A 13,081-nucleotide genomic window follows, 5' to 3' on the forward strand; every position below is an offset into this window, starting at 1 on the left:
TATCAAATTAGTCAACTGTGTGGAAATTCCTATGGGAGAGAGATCGAGAGATAGAGAGAGAGGGCATGAGCTCATGGGCTCCTGAGGTCTTCTGAAAAAAATGGAATTATAGTTGGATAAATGTAGATAAACTTTGATATTGTTTTTTGCAAGGACAAGATACTACCCTCTTTATCAACCTTAAAACTAAATCAAAATTCCATACCTAAAACCTTGATTTTGGACAAAATTACCAGAACGGGTTCTTACTACGGAGCACTATCAAGACAAAACTTCTAACCAACCAAAACCTGCAGAAGAATCACAGCGGAAACTTGGAAATACTATCCAACACATAACTGAGTGAGTAATGTTCAGTCTGAACCTACTTCTGAAGCCAAAAAGTAATTGACAATAATCTCTCAGTAATTTTGTTATATAAAGCTTAGTAAATAAGGCTACTAAGCTACCAAGACAGAACAGACCTGGCTGCAACTTCAATTAGCACTGAAGTATGAAGTGAGATGTGTGAAAACTCTTGAGCCTAACAATGGCAGGAGAGTTTTTCAGCCTCCCCCACCCAAATGCAGAGGCCTTTGAAGCCCCCTGTGCAGATGTCATCACAATACAGAACCCCCTGCATGGATTAAGTACAAAAATAAGCTCAAGGACATCCAGAGACACCATTTGCTGACTGCTACAAAGCCAGGAACTTAAACAACTTCATTTTCCACACAGACCCTCCCCTGGCATGGCACAGTGCTATAAGAGCACACTACCCCTATGTCAAGAGAGAGTGTATTGGCCCAGGGTGGAAACTCGGAATACTAGACATTGAGGAAATTGAAACAACCTCTGTCAATATGTACAAGTCTGGGACAGTAATGGTGCAGGGCCTCCTCATGCAGGACTTTACGGCATAAAGAGAGAGCACAGCAGGAAAAGCTCTCCCTGTGACGACTCCCCATCCTGAGTGAGTCTGATCACACCTCTTCAAACTGTCCTGCAGATGAGGATAGTCACACCCCCCCAGCACTGAACACACCCAGGTCCACAACTGCACTGCTCCTCCATCATTGAGGGGGATAAATTCACAGAGCTGGAGAGAGACATGGTGGAGCTCAGAGAGCTAGGTCCACACAATCCAGACAGAAATAAAATGGTATTTGTCACATGCGCCGAATACAACAGTGAATTGCTTACTTACAAGCCCTTAACCAATAAAGCAGTTAAGAAAAATATGCGTTAAGTATTTACTAAAATAAACTGAAGTAAAGATTATTTTTTGAATAAAGAGCAACAATAACAGAACAGTAACAAGTCTATATACAGGGGGTACCAGTATAGAGTCAATGTGTGGGGGCACAGGTTAGTTGAGGTAATTGAGGTAATATGTACATGTAGGTAGAGGTAAAGTACATACAGTATGCATAGGTAATTAACAGAGTAGCAGCAGTGTAAAGATTGGGGTTGGTGGATTGTGGGGGGGGGGGGCAATGAGAGTAGTCTGGATAGCCTTTTGATTAAACAAGCTCAGTCCTTTTGAACAAGCTCAGTCCGATGATGCTGTGACACACCGCCCCAGACCATGACGGACCCACCACCTCCAAATCGATCCCGCTCCAGAGTACAGGCCCCGGTGTAACGCCTATTCCTTCGACAAACGTGAATCCGACCATCACCCCTGGTGAGACAAAACCGCGACTCGTCGGTGAAGAGCACTTTTTGGCTCAGCGACGGTGAGTTGTTGCCGGTGATGTCTGGTGAGGACCTGCCTTACAACAGGCCTACAAGCCCTCAGTCCAGACTATAGCGGACAGTCTGAGCACTGATGGAGGGATTGTGCATTCCTGGTGTAACTCGGGCAGTTGTGGTTGCCATCCTGTACCTGTCCCGCAGGTGTGATGTTCGGATGTACCAATCCTCTGCAGGTGTTGTTACACGTGGTCTGCCACTGCGAGGACAATCAGCTGTCCATCCTGTCTCCCTGTAGCTCTGTCTTAGGTGTCTCACAGTATGGACATTGCAATTTATTACCCTGGCCACATCTGCAGTCCTCATACCTCCTTGCTGCATGCCTAAGGCACATTCAAGCAGATGAGCAGGGACCCTGGGCATCTGTATTTTTCAGAGTCAGTAGAAAGGCCTCTTTAGATCCTAAGTTTTCATAATTGTAACCTTAATTGCCTACTGTCTGTAAGCTGTTAATGTCTTAATGACCGTTCCACAGGTGCATGTTCATTAATTGTTTATGGTTCATTGAACAAGCATGGGAAACAGTGTTCAAATAACTTCACAGATCTTCATTGTAAAGGGTTTGGATTTGGATTTTTACTAATTATTTTTTCGCTGAGTTTACATTCAAACACAAAGTGACTAAACTCTGGTACTCAAACACTAGACATGCTCTGGAGCTGTTTTCAGAGGACAGACTAGGGTCCCCCAACCACATTATAATTCACACAGTCAGAAACGACCCGAGGGCCCAACAGGAAGGGGTGGCCACAGCACTCAAGGGAGTGATTGAAAAAGCTTATTCCACTTTCCCCAACGCACAAGTGGTTATCTCCACCCTGCTACACGAAAAGACATTCACATTGGCACCATACAGCGGGTGAATGCAAGCATTTCCCGGGACTGTGCCTCAAAACATAATGTCTACCTGACCCACCACTCCGCCCTGGACTCCACCCTGGACTTGAACAGTCTTTACAGCCAGGTCCACCTCTACAAGGCAGCAATCCCAACTTTTGCCAGGACCCTGAAGGACGTCACCCTCAACTGCAGCCCCAGCACCTCACACAGGAGCAAGAGACACCCCACCCAGACCAGTGAGACACCTTCTCAGACCTGCAAGACCCCTTCCCAAAAGACCTGAACGAGAGAACCCATGCCAAGAGGACCTACATCCAGACCACAGCTTCACCTGCCACACCCCAACCAGCTGAGACCACCCCAAACAAACCCTGGCCACACCCAGATCAGACCTAAGCCCCATCCTGCGACCTAAGAGGTAAGTATCAGATGCTCACACCTACTGTAATGATCCGGGCCTAAACCACATGAAAACATCACTACACACTATGGAACACAAAGCTTTTACTATCTCATCCTGGAATATAAGGTTTGAGGTCATATGCATTTAGCCTAAAGAGCAGGAACCCAGACTTCAACAAATAAATTAGAAATACAGACATTGTCATCCTACAATAAATATGGTATAGGAGGTGACAGACCCACTGGTTGCCTTCTAGGTTACAGAAAGCTGGTAGTCCCATTCACCAAACTACCAGGTGTGAAAAAGGGAAGAGACTCAGGGGGTATGCTAATTTGGTATAGAGCAGACCTCTATTAAATTTGTCAAAACAGGAAAATTTTACATCTTGCTAGAAATTAATAAGGAAATTATCTCAACAGATATCCCCTAATAGAATCTCCATACCTTAACGATTATAGCTTCTCCATCCTAGAGGGGGAGATCAACCATTTCCAGGCCCAGGGACATGTACTAGTCTGTGGCGACCTAAATGCCAGAACTGGACAAGAACCAGACACTCTCAGCACACAGGGGGACAAACACATACCTGGAGGTGACAGCATTCCCTCCCTCATATGCTCCCCTAGGCAAAACTATGACAACATAACCAACAAAAACGGGTCACAACACCTGCAGCTCTTTCGCACGCTGGGTCTGTACATAATCAATGGTAGGTGTTGAGGGGACTCCTATGATGGGTACACCTATGCTCATCTCTTGGCAGTAATACTGTAGATTACTTCATCGCTGAACTCAACCCAGAGTCTCTCAGAGCATTCACAGTCAGCCCACTAACGCCCCTATCAGATCACAGAAAAATCACAGTCTACCTGAACAGAGCAATACTCAATCATGAGGCATCAAAGCCAAAGGAACTGCACAATATTAAGAAATGCTATAGATGGAAGGGAAGTAGTGTAGAAACATAGCAAAAAATAAATAGACAACAAATTGAAGTCCTTTCAGACACCTTCCTTGACAAAACATTTCACTGTAATAGTGAAGGTGTAAACTTGGTAGTAGAAAACCTAAACAGTATATTTGACCTTTCAGATTCCCCATCAAATAAAAAAAATTAAGTTGACAACCTAAGAAAATGTAAAACAATGACAAATGGTTTGACAAAAACCTAAGATAGAAATTGAGAAACCTATCCAGCCAAAAACATGGAGACCCAGAAAACCTGAGTCTACGCCTTCACTATGGTGAATCACTAAACCAATACAGAAATACACCACAGAAAAAGAAGGAACAGCACGTTAGAAATCAGCTCAATGTAATTGAATAATCCATAGAATCTAACCACTTCTGGGAAAATTGGAACACACTAAACAACACAAAGAGTTATCCATCCAGTTGTGTGGATAAACCACTTGTCCAATCTTATTGGCTCTATAAAAAATAACAGAAAAAAACATATACATGATCAATTAAAAATCTTAGAATCAGCTATTCAAGACTACCATAACCCACTGGATTCTCCAATTAAATTGAACAAACTACAAGACAAAATACAACCCAAAAAGGCCTATGGTGTTGTTGGTATCCTAAATGAAATTATAAAATATACAGACCAAAAATTACAATTGGCTATAGTTAAAGAGTTTAATGTCATCCTCAGCTCTGGCATCTGCATCTTCCCCAATATTTGGAACCAAGGACTGATAACCCCAATCCACAAAAGTGAAGACAAATTTGACCCCAAAAACTACCGTGGGATATGTGTCAACAGCAACCTTGGGAAAATCCTCTGCATTATCATTAACAGCAGATTTGTAGATTTCCTCATTGAAAAAAAAATGTACTGAGCAAATGTAAAATTACCATATGACAGACCACGTATTCACCCTGCAAACCCTAATGGACAAACAAACCAAAATAAAGGCAAAGTCTTCTCATGCTTTGTTGACTTAAAAAAAGCTTTTGACTCAATTTTAAGGGTCTGCTATACAAATTGATGGAAAGTGGTGTTGGGGAGAAAAACATATGACATTATAAAATCCATATACACAAACAACAAGTGTGAGGTTAAAATTTGCTAAATACACACACATTTCTTTCCACAGGACCGTGGGGTGAGACAGGGATGCAGCTTAAGCCTCACCCTCTTCACCATATACAGTGCATTTGGAAAGTAGAATCTTCTTGGGTATGATGCTACAAGCTTGGCACAACCTGTATTTGGAGAGTTTCTTCAATTCTTCTCTGCAGATCCTCTCAAGCTCTGTCAGGTTGGATGGGGAGCGTCGCTGCACAGCTATTTTCAGGTCTCTCCAGAGATGTTCGATCGGGTTCAAGTCTGGGTTCTGTCGGGGCCACTCACGGACATTCAGAGACTTGTGTCAAAGCCACTCCTGCATTGTCTTGGCTGTGTGCTTAGGATTGTTGTCCTTCCAGAAGGACAACCAATCTCCACAGAGGAACTCTGGAGCTCTGTCAGAGTGACCATCGAGTTCTTGGTGACCTCCCTGACCAAGGCCCATTTCCCCCGATTTCTCAGTTTGGCCGGGCGGCCAGCTCTAGGAAGAGTCTTGGTGGTTCCAAACTTCTTCCATTTAAGAATGATGGAGGCCACTGTGTTCTTGGGGACCTTCAATGCTGCAGAAATAGTTTGGCACCCTTCCCCAGATCTGTGCCTTCGACACAATCCTGTCTTGGATCTCTACGGACAATTCCTTCGACCTTATGGCTTGGTTTTTGCTCTGACATGCATTGTTAACTGTGGGATCTTATATAGACATTCGTGTGCCTTTCCAAATCATGTCCAATCATTTGAATTTATCCCAGGTGGACTCCAAGTTGTAGAAACAGCTCAAGGATGATCAATGGAAACAAGATGCACCTAAGCTCAATTTCGAGTCTTATAGCAAAGGGTCTAAAAACGTATGTAAAAAAAGTTTTGTGTTTTATTTTTAATACATTTGCAAAAATGTCTTAAAACCTGTTTCACTCTCTCATTATGGGATATTGTGTGTAGATTGATGAGGATTTTTAATTTATTTAACCCATTTTAGAATAAGGCTGTAAAAATATGGAAAAAGGGAAGGGGTCTGAATACTTTCCAAATGCATTGTATATCAACAAATTGGCAAGAGCACTAGAACAGTGTGCAGAACCCAGCCTCACCTTACTAGAACATGAAGTCAAATGTCTATTGTTTGAAAATGATCTGGTGCTTCTGTCCCCAACCAAGGAGGGCCTACCGCAGCATTTAGATCTTCTGCACAGATTATGTAAGACCTGGGCCCTGGCAGTAAATCTCAGTAAGACAAAAATAATGATGTTCCAAAAAAGGTCCAGTTGCCAGGACCACAAATACAAATTCCATCTAGACACAGTTGCCCTAGAGCACACACAAAACAATACATACCTCAGCACAACAGATAACTTCCACAAAGCTGTGAACAATCTGAGAGACAAGGCAAGAAGGGCCTTCTATTTACTTATTCTTCCTTTATTTAACTAGGCAAGTCAGTTAAGAGCACATTCTTATTTTCAATGATGGCCTATGAACAGTGGGTTAGCTACCTTGTTCATGGGCAGAACGACAGATTTGTACCTTGTCAGCTCAGCGATTCGATCTTACAACCTTTCGGTTACAAGTCCAACACTCTAACCACTAGGCTACCTGCCGCCCTATGCCTTCCAAAGGAACATAAAATTCGACATACCAATTAGGATCTGGTTAAAAATACTTGAATCAGTTATAGAACCCATTGCCCATTACGGTTGTGAGGTCTGGGGTCCGCTCACCAACCAAGAATTCACAAAATTAGACAAACACCAGATTGTGACACTACACACAGAATTCTGCAAAACTATCCTATATGTACAATGTAAGACACCAAATAATGCATGCAGAGCAGAATTAGGCAGATACCCGCTAATGATCAAAATCCAGGAAAGAGACGTTAAAAGGAAGCGATTCCCAAACCTTCCATAATAAAGCCATCACCTACAGAGAGATGAACCTGGAGAAGAGTCCCCTAAGCAAACTGGTCCTGGGGCTCTGTTCATAAACACAAACAGAACCCACAGAGCCCTAGGACAGCAACACAATTAGACCCAACAAATCATGAGAAAACACAACGATAATTACTTGACACATTGGAAAGAATTAACAAAAAAAACAGAGCAAACCAGAATGCTGTTTGGCCCTAAACAGAGAGTACACAGTGGCAGAATACTTGGCCACTGTGACTGACCCAAACTTAAGGAAAGCTTTGACTATGTACAGACTCAGTGAGCATAGCCTTTCTTTTGAGGCTACGTGCACACTGACCACAAAATGAAGTGGAAACTGAGCTGCACTTCCTAACCTCCTGCCAAATGTATGACCAGAGACACATATATTTCCCTCAGAATACACAGACCCACAACGAATGTGAAAATAAATCAAATTTTGATAAACTCACATACCGATTGCGTCAAATATCACATTGTGCAATCACAGCAGCAAGATTTGTGACCTATTTCCACAAGAAAAGGTCAACCAGTGAACACACACAACACATATTTATGTGTATTTATTGTCCCTTTAACTATTTGCACATCGTTACAACACTGTATATATACACAATGACATTTAAATGTCTTTACTATTTTGGAACAAATATTTACTGTTCACTTTGTTTATTTCACTTTTGTTTATCCATTTCCACTTGCTTTGGTAATGTAAACATGTTTCCCATGCCAATAAAGCCCCCTCAATTGAAATTGAATTGCTGTCACATATGCTATAATGGCACAGATATAAAGATGAGTCCTCTATCCATCTCTATATATGAAACTAATCAGTATGTCAAACAAAGCTCTTAACTCTGCCTGAAAATATTGAATGGCATGCGGTACACAGGACGCACCGCAGCCCAGTGCGGCTCCCCTGAGGTAGCGTTGCTAACTGCTCCATTGACAACAAATGAGTTCTACTGGAAGGGAAAGAGGTTGATGTATCCGGTGGACATGAGGCGTTCATTTCTATTCAGTTGACTCGCCATAAATTCGGCGTCTGAACTATGCGAACATAGACTAACTTCTCCCTTCTTATATAAATATAATACGCCCTATCCTTCCCATTGTATCATATGTGGTTATTTGATCTACTAGGCTACACAACGTCATCTGTCAGAGTGACTGTGCACGTTCCTTTGTTTGCAAAAGTAGCCAATAAGGATGACTTTCCTCTAAATCAACGATGTCTTCTCCCAGATCAGCGCAGGCTGCACGTCAGCCCACTACAACCACAGTGCGGTTAATTACACGATTTAAATAGTTAGGCTACTTTAACTATTTACTTTACAAAAATTACGTTTTGGAGAGCGAATGAAATGTCAAAAAAAGTGGCAGTAGTTACCGGTGCCAATAAAGGCACAGGATTTGCGATTGTGAGGGAGCTTTGTAAGGCAAAATTTACCGGGGATGTTATTCTTACTGCTCGAAATGAGAAACTTGGAAATGAGGCAGTGAAGATGCTGAAGTCTGAAGGATTTGAAGTTGCTTTCCACCACCTTGATATCTGCGACCAGGGCAGCGCCAAGCAACTGAGTAACTTTCTGCAGAAGACATATGGGGGATTGGATGTGCTCATTAACAACGCTGGAATGTCCTTTAAAAGTTCCGTACGGTAGCCTATTCTACTATTTTGGCGCAACATGCTATACAATTATTGCTGTGTTGCAATTTTGCTTGGCGGCTTTGCGGGGCTAGCCGGTTGTAACATTGAGGGGGTTCGATTAATCTTCGCAATTTAATTGCGTTATATTTTGAACCAGGCAGCCTCCCAGGCGTGAGCCAGTTGCCCCGCTCTATCCAACAGCGAAGTCTGCTCATAACAAAAATTGTAATTGAAACACATGTCATAATTAGTAGAGTTCGGTGTTTTCACATTTAAAATGGATTATTTTTTATATAAACGCTTTATCTTCCGTCGCAATGAAAACTAGTTAGAACATTCAAACATATTTTATGGAAAAGAGATGTTTCTGGATGACAAAATGACCACGCTACGCAGATTGGTGTTAATTTGAGAAGGGCGCTACTCATTCCCTGCTTTCGCCCAAGGACGTGACTGGTTCAATCCGGGCTAGATCTCCCTCACTCCACATAGCGAGAGGTTTGTGGGCGGATCTTGTGCCACAGTTTGGTCTCATAGGCTAGATTTAACATAGTATGATATGTTACTTTTGGCATGGTTACATGAGACAGACCGCTCTGCCCCTCGAGAGCTAAGACACTGCATCTCAGTGCAAGAGGCGTCACTACAGCCCCTGGTTCAAATCCAGGGTGTATCACATCCAGCCGTGATTGGGAGTCCCATAGGGCGACGCGCAATTGGCCCTGGGTAGGCTGTCATTGGTTGTTTCTATTTTTTTAATTTAACCTTTATTTAACTAAGCAAGTCAGTTAAGAACAAATTCTTATTTACAATGACGGTGTACCGGGAACAGTGGGTTAACTGCCTTGTTCAGGGGCAAAACGACAGATTTTTACCTTGTCAACTCGGGGATTTGATCCAACAACCTTTCGTTATTGGACCAACTCTCTAGGCTAACCACTAGGCTACCTGCCACCCCTGGGTGGGCATATAATGTAACATTAGCCAGCTAGCTAACGGCAGCCACCTAGCTAGAATTTGTAACATACTGTATGTTTTGTAAATTCATAACATGTGTTACCTTTTGCTATTTCGTAACATATAATGGAATTGTAATTAGTAACAGTCAATTGGAATAAATTAATTAGCCCCTAATCTATGGATTTCACATGACTGGGCAAGGGCGCAGCCAGGGGTGGGCGTGGGAGGGCATAGGCCTACCGACTTGGGAGACTGGCTCACCCACTGGGGAGCAAGGCCCAGCCAATCAGAATGAGTTTTTTCCCACAAAAAGGCTTTATTACAGACAGAAATATTCCTCAGTTTCATCAGCTGTCTGGGTGGCTGGTCTCAGACGATCCCGCAGGTGAAGAAGATGGATGTGGAGGTCCTGGGTTGGCTTGGTTACAAGTGGTCTGTGGTTGTGAGACCGGTTGGACTTACTGCCAAATTCTCTAAAATGACATTGGAGAAATTAACATAAAATGATCAACAGCTCTGGTGGACATTCCTGCAGTCAGCATGCCAATTGCACGCTCCCTTAAAATTTGAGACATCTATGGGATTGTGTTGTGTGACAAAACTGCACAATTTAAAGTGGCATTTTATTGTCACCAGCACAAGGTGCACCTGTAATGATCATGCTGTTTCATCAGCTTCTTGGTATGTCACACGTCAGGTGGACGGACTCTCGGCAAAGGATAAATAGTCACTAACAGGGATGTAAACACGTTTGTGCACAACATTTTAGAGAAATAAGCTTTTTGTGGATGTGGAACATTTCTGGGATCTTTTATTACAGTTCATGAAACATGGGACCAACGCTTTACATGTTGAGTTTATATTTTTGTTCAGTATAAATGGTGTCTCAAATTTACGTACAGAATAATACAAAATGCTCTGAGGCCAGGTAGTGTGCCATGTTTAGCAACAATCAGCCAGCCAACTGTTCAGTTTAAACTGCCTAGCAACAATAGTAAGGCTAGTGTATTGGAATGTGTAACATGAATGATAGTCATATGTATCAGTGTGATTGAATTAGAAACATTCTCTGCAAATATGATGGGTGAGGGTGATGCTATATTGACACAGCCCCCACTCTCCCCCCCCCCCCCGCTTTCTCTTGTACAAAGCAATAATTGATGGTCACATTTTTTCCCTAGATGATGCGACTGAGACTTTTGGGGAACAGGCTGAGGTGACCATGCGCACCAACTTTTGGGGCACCCTGTGGGTGTGCCATGCTCTCCTACCCCTCCTCAGACCAAATGCCAGAGTGGTGAATGTCTCCAGCTTTGTTAGCAAGAAGGCTCTTGATACATGCAGCCCTCAACTACAAGCCAAGTATGATCTTTATTCTGCATCGAAAACCTCATTCATCCTTAACTTAATTCTGAATTGTAATCTACTGAGAGAGTAATATACACTGATATCATTATACATCCATCTAACCGCAAACCTGACCAACTTGAACGAAAGCCCTATTCATCCCTTCAACAGAAACTGTTGCATTAGCAGATATGAAGAACATTTTGCTGTTGTGGCCTTAATCATAATTGGACAATCAAATCAGTTTGTCAGTTGCTACTACAGATCATAGACAATATTTTCAAATTAAACCATTACTGTGATCATCACATGCAGTCATAAACTACTGCATTACAAGGTCTTTTTTCTGTTGCGTCTTGGAGGTTCCGGGATACTGAGCTCTCTGAGGAGGAGCTGTGCTTGCTGATGGGGCAGTTTGTTATTGCCGCTCAGCAGGGAAACCATCAGGCCCAGGGGTGGCCAAACACAGCCTATGGCACAACAAAGGTAGGGTTCTGTCTGTCCACAAAACTATTACGGGGAATGGGCAAATGTGACCCACCGCCTCAATTTGGCCTTATGTAGCGAAATTGTGTTATTGGATAAAAGTAGAGACTTGGAGCTCCAAAATGGTATGTCATGAGGAACAATGGGAAAGTAATTCTGCTTTGGAAGTTGATAAACTTGTAACCCCACTTTTGAGAAAATTACACCCAGACACACCTGGCAAACTTGATGGGTCATGTAGTCATTCTCTTATGAAGTGGAGTCATTTGTTTAGCTAGCTAGCTAAACAATGAACCATAATCCCAACCCATAGCTGCAGTACAGATGGATTGTCATAGCTAGCCACTATGCATGAAATACTATAGTATGAATCTGCAGGTAACTAAAGCTAACCAACTAGGTTCAATGTTAGCTGTAGGCTATAACTAAAAATGCAAATGGCCTTCTGTGATACGAATAATATTACTATACAGATCATACACGTAACATTCGCTAGCTAGTCAACAGTACGCTTTAACTTGCAATGAAAATGACTTTGACAAAATGAGGAACATCTAATATCTGAAAATGTAGCTAGACTCTTACCGTATGTATACATGGATGAACGCTTCACGGCAGTGTCTTTTCCGTTTGGTTTGTAGCTAGCTACAGCTTGTTTTGCCCGTTATGTCAAGTCATTCCAATTCACACTGATCTTTTGCAGAAAAGTAGTCCATCACAACTTTATCCCACTAATCTTTGTTGATAGCTCCTGCTAAATCCTGGGCTGTGAAGTTATTGAGAGCAGAAGCAACACTTTTGCAGGTTTCCATGGCTAACGTTGTATCTTTCAAAAATGCAGTGGTAGCAAGGATTATCTACACATACTGAGAAGCTCATGTTATAGAAGCATGCTACATGGCAGACCAATCAGAACTCAACTCTCTCCATGTCCAGCCCATCCATTATCTCAGCTAATCATGGCTAGCGGGAAGGTTCCTGGATTTTTCCATGGCACAACCAACAAGGCTCATAATTTAACATTTGTATTCAAATTTACAGATGGCATACACGTTTCTTATTAAGGCACATGAAAGTTCACATGTTCAAAAAAGGCATAAAAAAACACATTTTAATTTATTTAAAAAAATCTCAAATGCCTCTCCTGTGAAGTAGTGACTTGTGACATACACCTAGCTTCTTGAAACAGGTCACAAATGGCAAATTTATCATACTGTTTTTTTCACCTCTGTTTAGATCGGAGTGACTGTGTTGTCCAGGATTCAGGCTCATTTTCTGACTAAGACCCGGGCAGCTGATGGAATCCTGCTCAACGCCTGCTGCCCTGGCTGGGTCCGCACTGACATGGCAGGCTCCAAAGCCCCCAAGAGTCCTGAAGAAGGAGCACAGACTCCTACCTATCTGGCACTTCTTCCTGAAGGGATGAAGGAGCCACATGGACAGTTGGTGTGGGACAAGACCGTTCAGGAATGGTAGAGTGGAGGCAGCTGGAAGTTTACCTCATCTCAGAGACTTGAGGAAATTGCTCAAAAAGATTCTGCCAAATTCACATGACAAAAGACGCATTGCAACAGAGGGTTTAGACATATCATTTTAGCTTTTTTTTCTTTATATGATTTAATGTGATTCATTTGCATAAACACTCCGGAGTACTTTCA

At 42.5% G+C, this 13,081-nt stretch overlaps 1 protein-coding gene across 1 annotated transcript; it reads left to right on the forward strand.

Annotated features, from left to right (window-relative positions):
* The first annotated feature begins 8,206 nt into the window (after positions 1–8,206).
* LOC135544219 (carbonyl reductase [NADPH] 1-like) lies at positions 8,207–13,081 on the forward strand. Its single transcript, XM_064971673.1, has 4 exons — positions 8,207–8,629; positions 10,772–10,952; positions 11,300–11,423; positions 12,660–13,081. The coding sequence occupies exons 1-4, from the start codon at positions 8,344–8,346 to the stop codon at positions 12,897–12,899; spliced, it is 831 nt and encodes a 276-aa protein (XP_064827745.1). The 5' UTR covers positions 8,207–8,343; the 3' UTR covers positions 12,900–13,081.

This window comes from Oncorhynchus masou, chromosome 8 (assembly GCF_036934945.1).
Source record: "Oncorhynchus masou masou isolate Uvic2021 chromosome 8, UVic_Omas_1.1, whole genome shotgun sequence".
In the NCBI taxonomy this organism is placed as follows: domain Eukaryota; kingdom Metazoa; phylum Chordata; class Actinopteri; order Salmoniformes; family Salmonidae; genus Oncorhynchus; species Oncorhynchus masou.